This window comes from Saccopteryx leptura, chromosome 9 (genome assembly GCF_036850995.1).
Source record: "Saccopteryx leptura isolate mSacLep1 chromosome 9, mSacLep1_pri_phased_curated, whole genome shotgun sequence".
Lineage (NCBI taxonomy): Eukaryota > Metazoa > Chordata > Mammalia > Chiroptera > Emballonuridae > Saccopteryx > Saccopteryx leptura.
The window spans coordinates 95,380,334-95,403,578 of NC_089511.1; the positions used below are offsets into that span (position 1 = coordinate 95,380,334).

The 23,245-nt window shown below is 40.1% G+C and overlaps 1 protein-coding gene and 1 long non-coding RNA gene across 4 annotated transcripts in view; both read right to left on the reverse strand.

Annotated features, from left to right (window-relative positions):
* Positions 1-23,245, reverse strand: part of LOC136381537 (uncharacterized) — a 389,650-nt gene that overhangs the window by 224,399 nt on the left and 142,006 nt on the right. The window lies entirely within an intron of this gene.
* Positions 15,925-23,245, reverse strand: part of LOC136380990 (myosin-binding protein C, cardiac-type-like) — a 58,609-nt gene continuing 51,288 nt past the window's right edge. For 2 of the 3 annotated variants that reach the window (XM_066349316.1, XM_066349315.1), the window contains one exon: positions 19,735-21,302. In XM_066349316.1, the coding sequence (XP_066205413.1) occupies positions 21,193-21,302 (110 nt within the window). In that variant the 3' untranslated portion in view covers positions 19,735-21,192. Of the gene's footprint in view, positions 16,016-17,405; positions 17,617-18,438; positions 18,577-19,734; positions 21,303-23,245 lie in introns of those variants that run through there. The other variant, XM_066349317.1, reaches the window with a different exon arrangement.

Consider the following 23,245-nt stretch of genomic DNA (forward strand, 5'->3'; position numbering starts at 1 on the left):
ATTCTGAAATATTTCATATACATTTTAAATGGGATTAAAAAAGAAAAACATTTAGGAAATGATGATATAATTTAATATCTATTTATATATTTTAGGTATTAAAAAATACATTGTTTGGCAGGTCCTTAGACTCCTGAGAAAACGTAATGATGTATTTTGTTATCAAAACAGATAAAAGGACATAAAGAAAAGGAAAAGGTCAGCATAATGGCGCAGTAGGAAGCTATACCGATAAATCTCCCCCAAAACTCAACAAGATCTTCAACCAGAAACAGAAAAACCTATCCTTGGAGCATCCACGTGTTTTGCAATACACCCGAAGGTATGGTCGAGCGAAAAATTTGCTAAATATATAATCAAATCCCGAAGGAAATAGGGAGTAAGAAATGCTCCACTTTCCTCACTAACCTTAACAGGGCGGCTTTCACTGGGAACTGAGAATATAGAAACTGAGGCGGGTAAAGGGGGTGAACAGATCCAGGCCGCGGCACAAACGGCCGAACCAGGCTATAGCACGGAGATCCAAGCCGAGGAAAAACTGTGCCTGTAAGCAACCCAGTCAATACAAGCTAAGACTCGTGCCAAACCCAGACAAAGAAAGACAAGTGGGGCAGCCATTTTTCCCGATCTCCGGGTCGGCCCGTGCAGATAGTGGGCGAGAGTTTCCTCTGACTGCCTCAGTAGTGGGCGCTCGTGTTACCTCACAGAGAGGCAGAGTCAGAGCCTTTGTGTGGGCCAAAAGCGGAATCTCCGGGCCACCCCAGCGCCCTGAGGGAGCTGCGAATGGGGAGAAAGTGAGAGCCAATTCCAACGCTGCAAATTTTCCATGCGGGAGGGGTTTCACTCAGAGGGTGAGGCGGCTGACCTGATATCCTGGTCTGCGCACTGATAGTGAGTGAGAGATTCCTCCGAGTGCCTCGGCAGTGTGTGCCCGTGTTATCCCAAAGAGGGGCAGAGCCAGGGGCCTTTGTGAGGGCCAAAAGCGGAATCTCGAGCCGCCCCAGTGCCCTGAGGGAGCCGCGCACCGGGGGGAGCAAGAGCCAATTTCAACGCTGCAACTCTTCCGTGCAGGAGGGGGTTTCACTCAGAGGGTGGAGAGGGTGGGACTTGCGGCCTGATATCCTGGTCTGTGCGCGAAGATAGTAACAGTTTCCTCCAAGCGCCCCATGAGTGGATGCCCACCCGTGTTACCGGACAGAGTGGCAGAGCCAGACGTCTTTGAGTGGGCGGAAGCCCTGCCTGATTATGCTAGCAGCTCTGACTGACTGAGCCTTACCCAGAGCCCTGTGCTGAGTGGCAATAGAGTAGGGAGTGGCCAGCTCTTTGAGCCTCTAACTATCCAGGCAGAGGCAGCATCAACCCCATAGCTGGATTATCAGGCTACTAATTGAGGAAGGAAAGACTAGGAGAGAGGCTCCAGGAACACGAACTCTCTCACTGTCGGAGCCTATAAATGCTAATGAGCCTCGACTGCCAACGAGACTGAAGCACAATGCATGATATCGCCATAGAGACTTATCAACTGCAAACCTCTACCTGAGCATGCCAAAGGGGCAGAACCCAGGGTACAGAGTCACCGACCAGGAAGAGGGAGAGAAAAGAAAAAGCAAGAAAATAACCTCTCAAAATCAAGAATAATCCGCAGATTTTATAACCTATCCCATTTTATTATATTTGTTCGTTTCTTTCTCTTATCTTCATTCCTGATTTTGTGTTTCTTTTTTTCCTCCTCCAATTTGGTCGTTTAACTCTCTGCTGGTCTTACTCTCTCCTCTCCTTGAACTACACTACCCATAAGTGTTACATCTCCCATTATCTTTTCTTTCCTCTTCCTTTCTCTCTAAGAGGGTTGCACTCCAAAACCCTTAGCTCTCTCTCTCTCTCCTATTTTTTCTTCTTTTAGTGGTACCCTCTTTTCTCTCTCTCTCGCTCGATCTTTCTTTTCTCCCTCTATATTAGTTTTTTCCTTTCTCCTTTACGTCTCCTCTCATTCAAACCTCAATAACGAACAAATTATCTTATCTGAGACTCAAACTTATGTTTGTGAATTTTGGGGGGTTTTTACTTCACCTTTTTAACTCACTAGCAGTGCTCCCATCCCTGGCTCTCCATTTTATCTAGTTCTTGTTCCACCAAATACAATAGTAATTTTTTAATTTGTCCCCCCATTTTCCTGTTTCCCTCTTATTCCTCTCATCATAACTCTTAGTCAACCAACACCTAAAAGCAAATCATTTTATTCTTGACCCAAATTTTTAACTTATTTGCTTTTTGTGGGTCCATACACCCTTTTTTTCTGTTGTTTCTTTTTATTTTTTTTATTTTTTTATTTTTTGCCCCTTTATTACTTCTCCCCAATTCAGGCCCTCCAGTACAGGCATTGTTTGTTCTATTTAGTACAATATAATTCACAATTCACCACAAGATTTTCTCAAGAAAGAGGGGAGAGGAGAGGAGAGGAAAAAGGAAGGGGGGAATAATTTCCTTTTTTTAAATTTTTTATTTTATTTTTCTTTAATTAATTTTTTAAATTCTTCGATTTTTATTTTTTAACTTTTTATTCTTTATTAAATCTCATTAATACTATCAACAAAACCACCCTCAGATGCCATTAAAGGAAGAGAAAATCGAATATCATGGCTACAAAAGAAAGAGAGGTAACAGATAGATGAGAAAAAATCTATGGAGAAAAAATTTAATATATTGGAAAGCTTGGAGTTAAATGACAGAGAATTTAAAATAGAAATCCTAAAAATACTCAGAGATATACAAAAAAACACAGGAAGGCAATTTAAGAAGCTCAGAATACAACTCAATGAACACAAAGAATATATTTCCAAGGAAATTGAAACTATAAAAACAAATCAAACAGAGATGAAAAACTAAATACACGAGCTGAAAAACGAGGTGACAAGCTTAGCTAATTGAACAGGCCAGATAGAAGGTAGGATTAGTGAAATAGAAGACAAGCAACTTGAGGCACAACAGAGAGAAGAAAGAGACTCAAAAATTTAAAAAAATGAGATAGCCCTACAGGAATTATCTGACTCCATCAAAAAGAATAACATAAGAATAATAGGTATATTAGAGGGAGGAGAGAAAATGAAATGGAGAACATACTCAAACAAATAATAGATGAGAACTTCCCAAGCCTGTGGAAAGAACTAAAGGCTCAAATTCAAGAAGCAAACAGAACTCTGAGTTTTCTTAACCCCAACAAACCTACTCCAAGGCACATCATAATGAAATTGGCACAAACCAACGGCAAAGAAAAAATTCTCAAGGCAGCCAGGGAAAAGAAGAATACAACATATAAAGGAAGGCCCATTAGATTAACATCCGATTTCTCAACAGAAACTCTACAAGCTAGAAGAGAGTGGATCCCAATATTTAAAGTCCTGAAAGAGAGGAACTTTCAGCCATGAATACTATACCCATCAAAGCTATCCTTCAAATACGAAGGAGAAATAAAAACATTCACAAATACAGAAAAGATGAGGGAATTTATCATCAGAAAACCCCCACTCCAGGAATTACTAAAGGGGGTCCTCCAATCAGATACAAAGAACAACAACAACAAAAAAAACAGAGCCACAAGTAAAAGCTCCAAGAAGAACACAAAAAAACCAAATCTAAACAGTGACAACAACAAAAAGAAAGGGGGGGAGAGGATGGAGATTAACAGTAGCAAAGGACGAAGGAGTGCAAAAGTACTCACAAAATAGTGCGCTACAATGAACACGGTAGGAACCCTTTTCATTACTTAAAGGTAACCACCATTGCAAAAACCACCACAGAAGCACATGATTTAAAAAAGATAGCAACAGATGAAAGATGTATAGAATACAACCAAATAAAAACAAAAGATAGAAAGATGAAAGAGAAGGATCAAACAAGACACAAAACTAAAAGAAAGCAATCTATACAATGGCAATACGGAACTCACAAGTGTCAGTAATTACACTAAATGTAAATGGATTAAACTCACGAATAGAAAAAACACCGAGTAGCAGAATGGATTAAAAAAGAAAATCCAACTGTATGCTGCTTACAAGAAACTCATCTAAGTAAAAAGGATAAAAACAAATTCAAAGTGAAAGGCTGGAAAACAATACTCCAAGCAAATAACATCCAAAAAAAAGCAGGCGTAGCAATACTCATATCTGATAATGCTGACTACAAGACAGCAAAAGTACTCAGAGACAAAAATGGCCATTTCATAATGGATAAGGGGACACTGAATCAAGAAGACATAATAATTCTTAATATATATGCACCAAACCAAGGAGCACCAAAATATATAAGACAGCTACTTATTGACCTTAAAACAAAAACTGACAAAAATACAATCATACTTGGAGACCTCAATACACCGCTGACGGCTCTAGATCGGTCATCCAAACAGAGAATCAACAAAGATATAGTGGCCTTAAACAAAACACCAGAGCACCTGGATATGATAGACATCTACAGGACATTTCATCCCAAAGTGACTAAGTATACATTTTTCTCCACTGTACATGGATCATTCTCAAGAATTGACCATACGTTGGGCCACAAAAACAACATCAGCAAATTCAGAAAAATCGAAGTTGTACCAATCATATTTTCTGATCATAAAGCCTTGAAACTAGAATTCAACTGCAAAAAAACCCAAAAAAACGGAAAAAAGTCCCACAAAAATGTGGAAAGTAAACAACATACTTTTAAAAAATGAATGGATCAAAGAAGAAATAAGTGCAGAGATCAAAAGATATATACAGACTAATGAAAACGACAATACGATATATCAGAATCTATGAGATGCAGCAAAAGCAGTGATAAGAGGGAAGTTCATATCACTTCAGGCATATATGAACAAACAAGAGAGAGCCCAAGTGAACCACTTACCTTCACACCTTAAGGAACTAGAAGAATAAAGACAACCCAAAACCAGCCGAAGAAAGGAGATAATAAAAATCAGAGCAGAAATAAATGAAATAGAGAACAGAAAAACTATAGAAAAAATTAATAGAACAAGGAGCTGGTTCTTTTAAAAGATCAACAAAATTGACAAACCCTTGGCAAGACTTACCAAGGAAAAAAGAGAAAAAACTCATATAAACAAAATTCAAAATAAAAGAGAAGAAATCACCACGGACTGTAGATATACAAAGAATTATTGTAGAATACTATGAAAAACTTTATGGCACTAAATTGAACAACCTAGAAGAAATGGATAAATTCCTAGAACAATACAACCTTCCTAGACTGAGTCAAGAAGAAGCAGAAAGCCTAAACAGACCAATTAGTAGAGAAGAAATAGAAAGAACCATTAAAAACCTCCGCAAAAAAAAAAAAAAAATCCAGGCCCTGACGGCTATACCAGCGAATTTTATCAAACATTCAAGGAAGACTTGTTTCCTATTCTACTGAAAGTCTTCCAAAAAATTGAAGAAGAAACAATACTACCAAACACATTTTATGAGGCCAACATAACCCTCATACCAAAACCAGGCAAGGATGGCACAAAAAAAGAAAACTACAGACCAATATCTCTAATGAATACAGATGCTAAAATACTAAACAAAATACTAGCAAATCAAATACAACAACATATTAAAAAATAATACATCATGATCAAGTGGGATTCATCCCAGAATCTCAAGCATAGTTCAACATACGTAAAACAGTTAACGTAATACACCATATCAACAAAACAAAGAACAAAAACCACATGATCCTATCAATAGACGCAGAAAAGGCTTTCGATAAAATACAACACAATTTTAGGTTTAAGACTCTCAACAAAATGGGTATAGAAGGAAAATATCTCAACATGATAAAGGCCATATATGATAAACCATCAGCTAACATCATATTAAATGGCACTAAACTGAAGGCTTTCCCCCTTAAATAAGGAACAAGACAGGATTGTCCACTCTCTCCACTCTTATTTAATGTGGTACTAGAGGTTCTAGCCAGAGCAATCAGACAAGACAAAGAAATAAAGGGCATCCATATCGGAAAAGAAGAAGTAAAGATATCACTTTTTGCAGATGATATGATCCTATACATCCAAAACCCCAAAGAATCCACAAAAAGACTACTAGAAACAATAAACCAATACAGTAAGGTTGCAGGATACAAAATTAACATTCAGAAGTCAATAGCCTTTCTATATGCCAACAATGAAACAATTTAGAACAAACTCAAAAGAATAATCCCCTTCACGATTGGAACAAAAAAAATAAAATACTTAGGAATAAACATAACAAAGAATGTAAAGGACTTATATAATGAAAACTATAAACCAGTGTTAAGGGAAATCAAAAAGATATAATGAGATGGAAGAATATACCTTGTTCTTGGCTAGGAAGAATAAATATAATCAAGATGGCCATATTACCCAAAGCAATATACAAATTTAATGCAATTCCCATCAAAAGTCCAATGACATTATTTAAAGAAATAGAGCAAACAATCATCAGATTTATATGGAAGTATAAAAAACCCCGAATAGCCAAAGCAATCCTAAAGAAAAAGAATGAAGCTGGGGGCATTACAATACCTGACTTCAAACTATATTATAGGGCCACGACAATCAAAACAGCATGGTATTGGCAGAAAAATAGACACTTAGAACAATGGAACAGAATAGAAAGTCCAGAAATAAAACCACACATATATATTCAAATAATTTTTGATAAAGGGGCCAACAACAGACAATGGAGAATTGATAGCCTCTTCAATAAATGGTGCTGGGAAAACTGGAAAGCCACATGCAAAAGAATGAAACTGGACTACAGTTTGTCCCCCTGTACTAAAATTAACTCAAAATGGATCAAAGATCTAAACATAAGACCTGAAACAATAAAGTACATAGAAGAAGACATAGGTACTCAACTCATGGACCTGGGTTTTAAAGAGCATTTTATGAATTTGACTCCAAAAGCAAGAGAAGTGAAGGCAAAATTAATGAATGGGACTACATCAGACTTAGAAATTTTTACTTAGCAAGAGAAACTGATAACAAAATAAACAGAAAGCCAACTAAATGGGAAATGATATTTTCAAACAACAGCTCAGATAAGGGCCTAATATCCAAAATATACAAAGAACTCATAAAACTCAACAACAAACAAACAAACAATCCAATAAAAAAAATGGGAAGAGGACATGAACAGACACTTCTCCCAGGAAGAAATACAAATGGCCAATAGATATATAAAAAGATGCTCATCTTCTTTAGTTATTAGAGAAATGAAAATCAAAACTGCAATGAGATACCACCTCATACCTGTTAGATTAGCTATTATTAACAAGACAGGTAATAGCAAATGTTGGAGAGGCTGTGGAGAAAAAGGAACCCTCATACACTGTTGGTGGGAATGTAAAGTAGTACAACCATTATGGAAGAAAGTATGGTGGTTCCTCAAAAAACTGAAAATAGAATTACCTTATGACCCAGCAATCCCTCTACTGGGTATATACCCCAAAAACTCAGAAACATTGATACATAAAGACACATGCAGCCCCATGTTCATTGCTGCATTGTTCACAGTGGCCAGGACATGGAAACAACCAAAAAGCCCGTCAATAGATGACTGGATAAAGAAGATGTGGCACATATACACTATGGAATACTACTCAGCCATAAGAAATGATGACATCGGATCATTTACAGCAAAATGGTGGGATCTTGATAACATTATATGAAGTGAAATAAGTAAATCAGAAAAAAACAGGAACTGCATTATTCCATAAGTAGGTGGGACATAAAAGTGAAACTAAGAGACATTGATAAGAGTGTGGTGGTTACGCGGGGAGGGGGGGAAAGGAGAGGGAAAAGGGGAGGGAGAGGGGCACAAAAAAAACTAGATAGATGGTGACAGAGGACAATCTGACTTTGGGTGATGGGTATGCAACATAACTGAACGACAAGATAACCTGGACTTGTTATCTTTGAATATATGTATCCTGATTTATTGATGTCTCCCCATTAAAAAAATAAAATTATTTAAAAAAATAATAAAGAGGCCATTCCATAATCTGCACTATCTTGAGACTGCCTTCTATTTCTAATTAATGGAGTCTCTTCTTTTGAAGGAGCAGTTGCTTTTGAAAATGTATGTGCCTCATGTTCTGGATTTAAGGCATCTTTAATCAAACTCCATAATGCAAATGTATCAACTGAGACCTTTTTTGGCCCATGTAGCTTATAATAGAGTTTTAAATTTTCTCCACTCTTAGCCCATGTCTCGAGATTCAGCATTCCTATTTCTGAAAACCATGGAGAACATTCTTGTACAACATGAAGAAAATGAACTACATGTTAAGGGAAAACACTCCTTTCAGAGAAAGTGTATGCTAAAAAATTCCTTTAAAGAGTTTTTTTCTTTAGACTCAGTATGGCCCATGACTTCTCACATCTCAAGTTCTGTTACTTTCCACCTATTTTCACCCTGTCTTCATTAAAGGGGGTCTGCAGCACCCTGAGTGGAGTCCTAACCATCTCTTGACAAGGAGGGTGCTTTCCTACGGATCACTGTTTGAGCACCAAATGCCAGGGTCCACACCCGGGGGCGGGGGAACCCAGGGGTCCCACAGGAAGAGAAAGCATCAACATGAAATGAGTGAGAGAGCTGAATTCTTTCACATTCACTGCCAGACATCTTTGCCAATGGCTAGTAGTAGCTTTGTTTTTATACACACACACTAAGTTACAATCACATAGTATACAGAATACATTGATTAACAATTGTGTTTTTTAATATGGTTACATATTTCTAGGCAATGGTTAGTACATCTCTATAAACTATAAATCAGGTGGTAAGGCATTATAAGTACAGTTATACAATAACTTGAGCAGCAACAATAATATTGGCACATGCTTCTAAAAGGTCAGTATTGATTAATAACTATTTTATCTAAGGGTTTATTGTCTAGTCAAATTTTATTAGTCTACTATATTCATATAGTAGTTAAGTTAGAACTTTAATTTTCTCAGAGTGTTCCACCACCTGCAGGTCAGGTATGCAAGAAGAAAGGAAAATTTCTCTGCTCTACCACATGAAAAGGCTAGGGAGGTAATAATAATAGATTAAGTGAAAGCTGAAAGGTGCTATTGTGTATAGTTACTGTTTCCTAACTATTCATAATTCACAATCTATTTTTTCTATTACTTATAGAAGGGAATTTTTCTACAGACTTAACCCTTTTTGGGGGATATCATAGCCAGTCTCCTATGTCTATGAGTTTAGGTAAAGAGGCTTTATAGGCTTTTCTTTGTAAATCACACCATCTGTCTCATTTTTAGAGAAATTACTATGCATATGCAGGGAAAGTATGGTGCTATTATCTCTGTGCCATAAATGATAGCACAAAAACCTAGAAAAGGGGGGATAAAAAGCTAAATTAATTCAAAAAGTTAAAGGGGGAAGTACCATTGTGCCTCTTCTTTCTGTGACTGTGTCAACCTGCGGTTGATTGGCTTCCGACACAGAATCGCAACTATCGGAATATAATATCCAAAATGTCCACAACACTCAAAAATCACTGTCAAACAAAAAAACAGAAAAGTAATTAAATTTGAAAAGACAATTGTTTTAGGATCACATAGAAAAAAAAATTATACAACAAAATTTATTAAATATTGGTTTATAGAAAAATTTCTGTGGGACTAAAGCCACAACCAACCTCCCATGGAATCATCATTTTGAACAAAACGCTCCAGGTAGATATGGCCTAAAAGGCCTCCCCCACCAGTTCCACATCTCCAGCAGGCAGCAGGCCATGAGCATTTCTCCTCACACAGTGCTGGATTGCAAAAGCCAATAAATCTAAGGCAGTGTGTCAAAGGAATCAAAGCTCCCTTCCTTCACGTAGTCCCAAGACATAGGGCACAGCTGTCATTTTGTCCAGGCACAAAAAGACAAAAATGCTGGGGGTAACAGGCTCACTTGCTTATACAGCAGCGGTCTCATACCGCAGGAGAAGCAAGCCATTAAGACTAGGTTCTGTACCATTGCCTTTGGGTGCTGAGGATGGCTCACTGGAGCCTCCACTGAGGAAATAAAAATAACTCAGTTGCAAGCATGGCTCCAGATGGCCAGAGCTTCAGTCCCGGACAGAAGTTGACCGGTGAATCTCAGTCCAAGCACATGCTGAAGTCTGTCTTTTTTAATCTCCCCTCTCTTATTTGGGAAAGAAGAAAAAAAAAGTAAATTTAATGTGATGATAGTGATCAATAAGAGCACACAGTTTCAGTGAACCTCTTGATTTTTTCTTTTTCAAGTAAGAGAAGAGGAGATAGAAAGACAGACTCCCACATGTGTCCCAACTGGGATCTATTCAGCAACCCCCATCTGGGGCCAATGCTCTGTCCATATGGGGCCATTCTTGCAACTGAGCTATTTTTAATGCCTGAGGCATAGGCTCCACAAAACTTTCCCAGTTTCAAAGAATGAGACACTTAAACCAATGGAACCATGGCTGCAGGAGTGCATGAGAGGAAGAGAAAGAGAAAAAGAGAAAAGGGGGAGGGGTGGAAAAGGAGATGGTCACTTCTTTTGTGTCCCTTGAGCAGGAATTAAACCTGGGACATGTACACCCTGGCCTAATGGTCTACCACAGATAAAACTGGTCAGTGTCTTGTTGAATATTTCTATTTCCCTTAAGCTGCTGACTGCACAGTGGGATCACCACCTCAAGTCAAATTATTTTCCGTCATTGTATATTTTTCCTCCATTTCTCCCTTTGACCCACCCTCTCCCCCAAGTAACCATTTTATTCTTACCTATGTCCATGAGTCACAGTTTTATATCCCAGCTATGTGAGATTTATATTTCTTTCTCTTTATGCCCCTACCTCAATGATCTCTTGCTCTAATAACCACTTTATATTTATTTCTGTCCATAAGCCTTAGTTTTATATCCCACTTATGTGTGAAATCATATCGTTCTTAGCTTTTTCTGATTTATTTATTTCAAATACAATAGTATAATGTTCTCAATGTTCATCCATTTCTTTAAAAGACAACAAAAAATTATCAAATCTGTACAAAACTACAAAGGACCCCCAAGTAGTTTTAGCAGTCCTGAGAAAGAGGAAGAAAGGTGAAGGTATTATACTACCTCACCGCTAAGTATACTACAGAACCATGATAATCAAAACAGCATAATACTGGCAAAATAAATCAATGAGAAAGTAACTCAGTAATTAATTAATTAAACACAGAATAATAAAGCAGAATCAAAAGCCCAGAAATAAACCCAAGATATATGGGGAAATACATTTCTTTTTACAAAATAATTTAAGACACACAATAAATGGAGGAAAAGCCTCTTGAATTAACAGTGTTAGATTATTTCAAAGCCACATGCAAAACGATACTTGACTACAGTTTCACACTATGCATAAAAATTTATTTAAGATAAATCAAAATTTAAATAAAGGATCTGAAACAATAAAATAAAAAGAAAAATACATAGGTTTTAAATACCTAAACTTTGGCCATAAAGAACTTTTCATTAATTTGATCCCAAAGGGAAGCGAGGTAAGTGCAAAAATAAATGACTAGAACATTATCAAACCTAAAAGCTTCTCACAGCTAAAAAAAACTGACAACAATAAGGAAAAAGGCAACCTACCAAAAAAAAAAGATATTACTAACAAACAATAGCTCAGAAAGCGGTTAATATTCAAAATATATAAAGAACTCATAAGGCTCAACAACAAACAATTCAATTAAAAAATAGGGAGAGAACCTAAACAGACACTTCTCTCATGAAGAGATACAAACAACAAAGAGATGTACAAAAAGATGCATATCAAAACTATGAGATGCCACTTCACACTTGATAGATTGGCTGTTATCAACAAGAGAGGTAATAAAAAGGTTGGAGTGGTTGTGGAGGAAACAGGACCCTGTTTCACAGTTGGTGAAAATGTAAACTGGGTCTGATTTGTGGTGATGCAGCGAAGAAAGTGTCGACCTGGAACACTGAAGTCGCCAGTTGAAAACAATGGGTTTGCCTGGTCAAGGTACATATGAGAGTTGATGCTTTCTCCTCCCCTCTTCTCTCTAAAATAAATAAATTAAAAAATCTTATTCAGAAAGGAAAATGTAAACTAGTATAGCCATTATGAAAGACAGTATGGTGTTTTGAAAAATGTAAGTATAGAGTTGCCATATGCCTTAGCTGTTGGTTTTTGGTAAATGCCTGTTCTCTGAGGAAATTCTTTTGTAGTCCTAGTTTGTTGAGTGTTTTTAGCAGAAAAATCTCATTTACTCCTCTTTCTTCCACCCCTTTCCTTTGGTATTCACTTAACTTCTATGTCTGTTAATCTAAGTGTCCCTGACACATATGTGTGCAATCATATACTCCTTAACTTTCTCTGACTTCCTTATTTTGCTTCTTAAAATAGTCTCTTGGTTTATTCATGCTGTTTATTGCATATACATAAGTATAACTCATTAGTATTTAATTATACATAGGTATTACATTTTTTTTGTTCAATGTTTTATTAAGGGACTCTTTGGCCTGACCAGGCTGTGGAGCAATGGATAGAGCATTGGATTGAGATGCGGAACACTGAAGTCGCCAGTTGAAAACAATGGGTTTGCCTGGTCAAGGCACATATGAGAGTTGATGCTTTCTCCGCCCCTCTTCTCTCTCTCTCTCTCTTCTCTCTAAAATAAATAAAAAAAAAAATCTTATTCAAAAAGGAAAATGTAAACTATAGTATAGCCATTATGAAAGACAGTATGGTGTTTTGAAAAATGTAAGTATAGAGTTGCCATATGCCTTAGCTGTTGGTTTTTGGTAAATGCCTATTCTCTGAGGAAATTCTTTTGTAGTACTAGATTGTTGAGTGTTTTTAGTAGAAAAATCTCATTTGCTCCTCTTTCTTCCACCCCCTTCCTTTGGTATTCACTTAACTTCTGTCTATGTCTGTTGATCTAAGTGTTCCTGCCACATATGTGTGCAATTATATAGTCCTTAACTTTCTCTGACTTCCTTATTTTTCTTCTTAAAATAGTCTCTTGGTTTATTCATGCTGTTTATTGCATATGCATAAGTATGACCCACTAGTATTTAATTATACATAGATATCTTTTTGTTCAATGTTTTATTAAGGGACTCTTTGGCCTGACCAGGCTGTGGCGCAATGGATAGATCATCAAACTGGGATGCGGAAGACCCAGGTTCAAGACCCCAAGGTTGCCAGCTTGAGCGCAGTCTCATCTGGTTTGAGCAAAGCTCACAAGCTTGGACCCAAGGTCGCTGGCTTGCGCAAGGGGTTACTTGGTCTGCTGCAGCCCTATGGTCAAGGCACATATGAGAAAGCAATCAATGAACACCTAAGGTGTCACAACAAAAAACTGATGATTGATGCTTCTCATCTCTCTGCGTTCCTGTTTGTCTCTCCCAATCTATCTCTCTCTCTCTGACTCTCTGTCTCTGTAAAAAAAAAAAAGAAACTCTTTGGTATTTTCCATGTATTGGCCACCATGAAAAATGCTGCATTGAACAAGGATGTGCATTTGTTTGCATGTAAATGATTTTTCAGTATTTCTTTAGATGGTCATGTGCTATCATTTCTTCACTCTATTAACACAGTAAATTATATTAATAGGTTTTTGTATGTAAGCCATGCTTGCAGTTTGGGGAGTGGTGAGATACATGCGGATAGGATGGATTGTCTTCATTGTGCCCAGAGTGGTGGCAACATAGGGCAGAAGGAAGAGAGGGAATGGGGGGAGTGTCATTTATAGGTGAATAGTTCACATGCTATAAAGATGAATACATGAAACCTATGTGTTTCTATGAAACAAGGTCACCCCATTACATTTCATTTCTACATAAAAAAGGGATAAAGTATAAATATTTTTAAAATATTGGAATGGTTAGGTTTTTTATTAACTCCTAGAACAATTATTATCTTTAAGTAGAATACAGGGCATTTGAGGTCTTCCTGAGCCCACCACTCAGAAACACCTCTGAACATTCCTAGAATTAAGTGGATATTGCCAGTTATAGAATGTAAAATATAAAAAAAGGTCAGGCCTCTCTATAAGACTTGAAAGTAAAGTGGTCAACAAGGGTCAACTAGTTTTAGGTAGGAAAGAGAATAACAGAGGGCTTTTGAAGTACTAAAAGAAGCTCTCACCAGCCCTAAGCTGACTAAAGTTAGAAAAGCTCTTCCAATGACATATTACAGAAAAAGAGGGAATAGCATTAGGCATCTTAACTCAGGCCATGGTTCTGATAGAGGAGTCCAAAAGTTAGAACTCTGCTTCAATAGTAGCTTTTTAGTTTTAATGAATAGATTTTATGGAAGAGTTAAGAAACAGTTAATCTGCTTGCTATTCTCTGCTAATGGGTCCCTGGCAAATTAGCTCTGGGTTTTGGTACTTTGGAGAAATTTCTGTTTTTACCCGACAGAATATTGTATCTTGTCACAGGAGATTTGTATTCAGCTACAAAGGTGAGAAGACCCCCATGAAAGAGTAATGGTTCATGCTATGTGCACTTTGCATCCTTCCACTACCAATATGTAAATCATCCTAAGTTAGGCATGATGTAAAGTGCCCTGGTGATTCATAGAGCCCTTGCAAAATGACAACAGAAGATGCTTAGTAAATAGGTGCTATTTCTTAGATGTTCCTGAATGGCAGCAGAGAAGAGCATTTACTGAATGTATGCATTGGAGTGTGTGCAGTGTTCCCACCCAGAAAGTGTGAGTCTTGGCTCATCAACTCTGGGTTTTCTGAGTGTTTGTAACTATTTTTTTTGTGAGAGTATAGAACTCTGGCATATTGTATCTGGACCTTGTGATTGTGAGGATGTGTCCCACTTGAGAAAGGAGGGAGTCCTCTCATGTCTGGTTTGAGTTCTCTGAGTATGTGGCCTGGTTCTCTTATGTTAGAGTTGGGAACCTTTTCACATCAGCTCAGGGTCCTTGTAGTGAGATGTGGACCCATCTGAGAGATTATGGTTTACTTCTGCACCACCTTTTGGTCACGTACCTGTGCAAAGGTGTCCACCCTGAGTCATTTGGGAGTCCTGTGATGTTAGCTCTCCAACATCACAGATAATGACATAAATAAAAACTATAGTGACTGGACGCCCCTCTCTTTTAGGCATGACCCTTTCCACCATTACACATGAAAGAGTGGGGCATGCCATCACTAAAGCTTTTATTGCTGAGTGTTGGGAAAAGGGTCCTGTCACATCAGCACTAAATAGATGTATGATTATCACATCTTTGGTTCTTAGGATTGAGAAGATTGTCCCTATAGTAATTGAAGACCTCTATAAAAAAATAGAAATCAGTAACATAATTTAAAAAAACATAGTATCTTTGCTTCACAGGCAGATAAAAATTTATAATATCTTATCTGGTGCTACACAGTATACAAACAGTTTGTCTTTTTTAACAAAGTAAAATAGAACCAAATTTGCATCAATAACACCAATCCTTACTTTAAGACAAAACTAATTCCCTTTCTCTCAAAAACTTATCCCAGTATATCATATATTTTAATTCAATCACAACATATATTTGTTTTATTTTATACAGAGTTCATTTCTAATTGAGTTTTCTGTAGCTTTACTGATATATATTATTATTCTAAACCTTTAAAAAAATTTAATTCTGGTAAAAACAAAAATTAAGAAATTGTATCTTTTATGCCAGTATTTTTTACATTAATATTCATAATCATATTCGATCTACTTGTTGGTTGAGCTATATTTACTGGTAGCACAAATATTTTTAATATTTTACAAGACATATTTACTAATTGTCGCATATATGCTTAGTTTCTTGTTAATATAAAGCAAAGCATAAATAAACTTATAGTTCTTATTCTCACGCAACCTCTCACTGCCTTACACCTCAAAAAAAATCTTTTAAAAAACCCACAGTATTACATACCACAACATTTCTCTGCTGGTCCTCTGTATATTGACTCTTCCTGGTCTTACCTTTTTCTCTCAGTTCCATGGCAATGCCTCCCAAGTGGCTGCTGGAGCAATTTAAATTGCCTCAGCATGACCAGAAGAAGCAGATACTATCTAAGGTGCATTTTCAGATAAGGTAAAGCTTATCCTAAATGTGCACCATGATAAAAATGTGCAAGTGCCATGTGGGTCAGAGAGGCAGCTCAGTACCCTATGCCTGCTTAAGGGGCAGATTAGCCTACACCTCACTCAGTTTAGTGGCTGACTCCTTCTAGCAGCTCCTGCTTAAATCCATTAAATTTGTGAAACATCAAGCTCAACTGGAGCAACCTATACCATGATTTCTAAAGAAGTCAAAACACAATTGAAAATTATAAACCTCAGAAAATGAAGTGTTAAAAGAGTATTCAAATAACTCCCCACTAAATATGGGCATATAAAAATACTCCTTGTCACAAATCAGTAGAGAAATGCAAATTAAAACCACTATGAGAAATTATTTCACACCTGTCAGAAGGGCTTTCACTAACAAATCAATGAACAACCAGAGATGGTGAGGGTGTTGAGAAAGGAAACACTCCTCCAGCATTGCCTACATGCAGTTTTTCATTTTCTGCTCCCCTTTCCAAACTTTCACAATTCCACTTTAGCATATACAGCTGTATAAACACATTTATGCACTGCTAAAATCTGGAAGACTTCCTTGGTCCTACCAGTCCTGTGACATGAGTTCTCCTACTTTGTCTTTTTTTTTTTTTTTTTTGTATAAGCCAAACAAGAGAGGTAATTTAGTAAGTTTTTCAGGGTAAATCCAGTTGAACTCTCAGCCAATTTCAATTCTTCATCAGCAAATGACCATTTTCTAATGCCACTACCACCTTATTAAAGTTAGAAGCCCTGGTAATTAGAATTGTCAGCAGCTGACGCTGCTTAACTTTGCTCACAATTTCTTTCACCAAGGGAAAGTAAACACACAAACTTCTTCCACTATGCAGCACACTGTCCTGTTGCCCATCCAACCTCACTCCCTCCAATTCTTTACTCCCCGTGAATCATTCTGCATTCTGTCCTCAAATCTCACAAATTCTTTGTTTCCTAAATATCTATTCTTATTTTATGTAAAGTCTGCCTTACACCCTTCCCCATTTATTTCTAGATGAACAGCTCCCAATTCTTACACACAAACATCATAGGTTCAATCCTCTCCATTCTCAACCTTTTCAGAACACCTCCCAAAAGGGTCCAGTCATCCTTCCAAAGACATGCCACAACCATTTTCCTCTTTACCCTGGTCTCTCCATCACCAACCCGTCATGAACAAAGCCCCACTTCCACATCTGCTTTTATAACACCCTTTACCCGGCCCAGTCTCAGCCCGTGTCTATAATTTTTTTCCTGCCACACTCTCACAGTTGCCACCACCCCTGACACTCCTCAAACATACTGCTCCTTTACCTGGCTGAGTTTCAGTCACTTCTCAGTCTTGAGAATCTCAGGTTGGAATTTGCTACCACAATCCTTCCACTTTTCTTTCTCAAGCTCTTGTGGACTCAAGCCATTTCACAGAAACCCCCTTCTCATCTCACTTCTGCTGTCTCACTGCTGCCATGTTGAAAGAGTTCATCAGCAGCAGCTGCAATCAATTCTTTTATCCGTGCCTTCAGCACTTAATAAGATGGGAAGAAAATAAAATAAAGGTCAGCTGTGTTGAGAAAATTAGACCTGACGGATGGTTCAACTGGATTTTCTGTTCTTTCTTTCTTTCTTTCTTTCTTTCTTTCTTTCTCTCTCTCTTTCTTTCTTTTTTCCTTTCTTCCTTTTACTTAGAATGAAGCAGTGATGTTAAAAAGGGAACAGGATTAAGCTGTTTCTGTATATTCCCTTACTGGGGATCAAACCAACAACCTCTGCAATTTTGTATGATGTTCTAACCATTCCAGCTACTTGTCCAGATTTAATTATTTTTATTGATTTTTTTTTATAGAGACAAAGGGAGAGAGGAGGTGTAAGAAAACTTTTTGTGCCACTTAATCATTCATTAATTGGTTGCGTCCCCTTTATTGCCCTGACGAGATCAAACTGGCAAACTTCTCATTTCAGAACAATGCTTTAACCCACAGAGATGTGGGAAAAACTGGTGCATTGGGCTTGCTCCCTGGTTTCCTGGCTGCAGTCACTTTGCACAATTATTGCACTAGCATGTGTGTGTCTTTAAAAAGGTATGGTTGCCTTCTCTCAGGGGTGATTCAGCTAGATTGCTTTTCTACCACTATGAGGTTTGTTTTCCTGATTCCTTCAGCTGCCACCATGAGGTTTGTTTTCCTGATCCTTTCCCCTCCATTGAAAAAAGCAGAATTTTTTTATTTGCTCTCCTGTCTCTGTAGAACTCCCAATAAATGGGTATGGCCTGACACTTTTGAGTCCATAGTTTCTCTACCGTCTCCCTGAATTTAGAACGAAGATGCTTGGCTTCAACCAACAGACTTACATTTGGCATATTGGGCAAGATTTGGATCAGATCAGTATGGAGTGAAGAGTGTGGTAGAGGAGTGCGTGGTCTTTGTTCTCCAGCATATGGATCTCCATGGCTGTATTTTTGGGTGCCATCAGCTGGGTGTTTACAGCCCTGGGAAAAGAAAATGAGAGCTCTGTTGAAGATGATGACTGAGGTCAAAAGCTCCAGTATGAGCTGCAGACTGAATGCAAAGAACAGCATGAGCTAGGTCACTGGAGAAAGAGTTTCAGATTCAAAAATTGCTAGTCAGGCTAGAGGCTGAGAACCAGTGATGGCTTGAACTGGAATGAATGCTGAAGATGAGGGCTGACCTCTCTCAAGGGCTGCAGTGTGAGATGCAGGCCGAGCACCAAAGGTGCCTGGAACTGAAACTGGGCTGTCGCCTATGAGTGCATGTGCCGAACTGTCTCCCTGCTCTTCCATGCCACCAAGCACACCAGCTGCCAAAGAGCAGGGTCCTACCACTCCCCTTTATCACTGGGTTCCGGGTGTGCAACTAACTCCAGACTCCTGCGCAAACTGGTTCCTGCAGCATGACCTTGACCACCAAGCAGGGAGAGGCAGATCTCCTGGATTCCAGAAAGCAGGCCCTCACCTGGGGCCAAGGTGTCTCTTCCACCGCCACACAGAGTTGGGGGCTCCCAGAGTCACCACTTAGACCAGTCATTACTGGGCAAGCGGAAGAGGCCTGGGAACACATCCCTGCATAGCTGCCCAGGCAGCTGCCATGGGCCATTGTCCTCCCATCCCCAGCCCTCCCCCGACCATAATTCTGCAAGTTGCTGTGACACTGAGACCCTGATCCTTACTCCAGTTCCCACCATCTGGGTGGGTTGGCATACCTTCGGTCCCCGAGAATAAGACAGGGCGCTGAGGAGGTTCTCTTGGCAGCCCACTGGAAATGGTGGTGGCAGGGTCATCCAGATGGAAGCAGAGCTTGTGGGAGTGCCTAGCAGGGGACCTGACATGCCCAGGCACCTAGGGCACAAAGCATTGAGACCTGGAGGCCAGGTGTTTCTTCTTGGGCCACCAGAGGTGGCTGCCAAGCACCTATGGCCATACCACCCTGAACGCATCTGACCTTGTCTGATCTCAAAAGCTAAGCAGGGTCAGGCCTGGTTAGCACCTAGAAGGGAGACCATTGGTAATAAGTGCTGTAGGCTTTTGCCTCCTCCCACACAATTTTTTCCTTTTCCCTTGGCCAGCGTTTTGTCCCCTGGGGCACAGCACTTCGAGGTGACCGTGGCCTCCTTGCAGAGTATGGCAGTCCACTCAGCTGTTTGCTGGTTTCCCATGAGCATCAGGCCATAGCTGCTTCCTCCCCTTCTCTGCCCCATCACGTTCATTAGCCGCCCAGTGGTCGGGTCCTGCCATCCCCCTCTATGCCTGGGTGCCCAGAGTGAAGCTAACTCCAGGTTCCTCTTCAAACCGGTCTGGTCCCTGAGGCGGTGACCTTGGCCACCCAAGGGAAGCTTAGGCAGAGGGAAGAAACCAGTGCCATGCAGAGCTTGTGCTAGTGTGAATGACCTGGGGGGGCAAACATGTCCACTCACATGAGGTGTAGAAAGGTGAGGAGACCTGGAGGCCAGGTGTTTCTTTTGGGGCCACCAGGAGGCTGCCCTCAAGGGTCTGTGGTCATATTGAATGAGCCTGATCTTACATGATCTTGTGAAGGTAGGCAGGGGCGGGCCCCCTTAGCACCAGGACAAGAGACTTCCTGGTAATCCGGAGGCTTTGCAGGCTTTCGCCTCCACCCGTCTTTTTTTTCTTTCTGGGTTTTTGGTTTGTTTGTTTTGTTTTTTCTTTTTGCCTTGGTCACTGGGTCACATGCCCCCACACATGCCAGGGCCACAAGGAGAGAGCCACTGCATCTGAAGGCATCCGGCCTACTTGCAGCTGAGAGCCAATGAACAGCCCTTCTCTGCCTTGAGTGCCAGGTCAATCACTGAAACAACTGAAAGGCTATACGTGGCACAGACCCCAAAAGCAGGGTCAGCGTGGACACAGTGGATAGTGTCAGACAAAGGACCCAGGTTCAAAGCCCCAAGAGGTAACCAGGCTGAAATCAGGCTTGGAGTTATTGTGTCTCTTTCAGGGCACCATCAAACCTGGCCCAAACTTGATCTATTTCTCTGTGTTTTCCTTCATCTTCCATTGCCACCAGTCAGGTCTTCACTTCCCCACGCTGATAGAGGCAAGTATAGCACTTCAAGGTGGCCCTGGCCACTGCCCCAGACTGATTGTCCACCCCTACCTGGGGCTGTCGCTTACAAGTGCACGTGCTGAGCTGCTCCCACCTCTCCTCCACACCAAGCACACACCAGCTTCCCAGGACCCAGGACCTGGCACTCCCCTTATCACTGGGCACCAGGTATGCAACTAACTCCAGGCTTCTCTGCAAACTGGTCCTTGCTGCGCAACCTTGGCTGCCCAGCAGGAAGAGGATCTCCCACACTCCAGAGAGCAGGCCTTCACCTGGGCCAGGCATCTCTTCTGCCTCCACGTCGAGTTGGGGCTCACAGCGCAGCCACTTATGCAGAGAGGAGTCCTGGGAACACACCTCTGCACTGCTGCCCAGGCACCTGACACTGGGCTTTGCAACAGGGATTAACAGATGGCCCGTGGAGCTTGTGGGAGTGCCTAACAGGGGGCCTGGCATGCCCAGGCATTAACAGTGTGGGTGTTGAGGGCAGAATGTTGAGGAACCTCCTGGCCAGAATTTTCTCATCAGGTTGAGTGGGTGATTGGTGGCTTAAACGTTGGCTTTCTCTTCATCTCTCTCTTTCTGCCTCTTTCTTTGCTTTTCCTTTCTATATTGAATAAAGAATGAAATAAATCTGAAAACAAAAATAAGTTCTTTTTATTTACTTTTTAATTACAGGCCTTTAATTTAGCTTCTGCTGTGTTATCCCTCATAATTTTTTTTTAATTTTTAATTTATTGTTTACAGGGATTCAAATGTCCCAGTGAACGTAACATTCTCACCCCACACCTGTGTCCCTTTTTATACCTCCTTTGCCCCCTTCCCCCAACTGCCTCCCCCCTTCCCTCTAGGACTTGCTGTCCTGCTATGTCTATCTGTGTTATGTATATATAGTTTCAACAATCCCCCTACCCTCTGATCCCATCCCTTCATCCCCCATCCTCTGACTGCTGTCCCTCTCGGCTCTGTGACTCTGCCTTTGCCTCTATTCCATTTCTCAGTTCACTTTGTCCATTAGATTCCACATATATGTGAGATCACATGATATATTTTTTTGCTTGGCTTATTTCACATAGCAGAATAACCTCCAGGTCCATCCATGCTGTCACAAAAGGTAAGATTCCCTTTTTCCTCACAGCCACATCTGGGTCAGGTGTGAGGGGATTTTCATTAGAATACCACTCTAGCAAAGGTTGTTAGGTCCTGAACTAATGCTTTCTGCAGCTGGCCCCTGGATGTGCCAGCCCTGGGCCTCCCAAGCAGGAACCCAGCACAGACCAGTGGGAGACACTGCCCGTGACTGGCCCTCTTTCAACTCGGGACCTTCATCAATTTCTGTCCTCATGATTCTTCTTTCTGCAGAGTTTGAAAATAACCTTTTAGAACCTTCCCTCCCCTGCCAGGTTTTGTGAAAGCTTTTTCAGAATCACCTAACATTTTAGAAGCTTTTACTATCTTCTTTCTTAGCAAATATTTAAAGATTTTTTAAAATCTTGGTTAATGTGTTAATTATGGAGTCAAAGAAGTTAATGTTTTTTTCAAAAATCTTAAATTGAAACAATTTTATCCCCGGCTTACTAACATGCAGATCTTCATTGCTTTTTAGTTTTACTGTTTGCTGGGGGCACTGATTCTTAGCCTACCTACCTGCTGATGGAGAGTGTCTTTGTCCATTATGGCAGAAAGCTTAACCTGTGGTTCTGTGGAGAGAGCCCCCACCTCTGATTTCTTCTGGCCTATGTGCAGCTGGGAACAGAAAAAGGGCTCTGCTCATCCTTGAGTGACCTGGCAGACCAAGGTCACTTAAGCAACTTGAAGGCTGTTCTGGGTATTGACACCAAAAGCAGGGCAGCAGGCACACATTGGTACCACAGACTCAGGATGTCCTCATATGCTTGTGGGATAGAGTGTTACCTAGTTATCAGCTCTACTAGCCTAGCACAATAGCCTCTTGTTTAAGCATATAAAATAAATGGTTTTCCAGGCTCGGTGTCATTGTATCTTTATTAGATCACAATGTCCCTCCTTGACCAAACTCTATCTATGTCTTTGTGTTTTTCTTTTATCCTGTTGCCCCCACTCAGGTCTTCACTTCTCTGTGCTGATCCCCAGTTTTGTTTACCCATCCCCCCATGTTTCCATAGCTGTAGTTGAGCCCTGTAACTCCACGCTCATCATCTACACCACGATGAAGCTCCATGATTGTGCATTCATGTTTAACACTTAGGCCACCTACCACATATGTCAGTATCAGAGCCCTGAGCAGATCTATTTCTGCAGAGGGCTGCTGTCCAGTTGAACTTGAATCACAAGCCTCGAGGTTTCCACTGTAACTCCAGTGAAAGCTTGTCCAGGTTTTCTGGGTTTCTTAAAGCAAGAAAACCACTGCTTGGCTTCCCACTTTTACTGAGACCAGAAGTGGAATATTTCCCTGCCAGGGCCCTGGTAGGTAGTATAAACCACCATCCACCTTCACCTTCTCCCTGCATGGTTTTCCTGAATTTGGCAGAAAAGACAGAAGACCACAGCACTGTAGTTGTTCAGGGAGGGGGCTAGGTAAGATGGTGTTTTGAGACT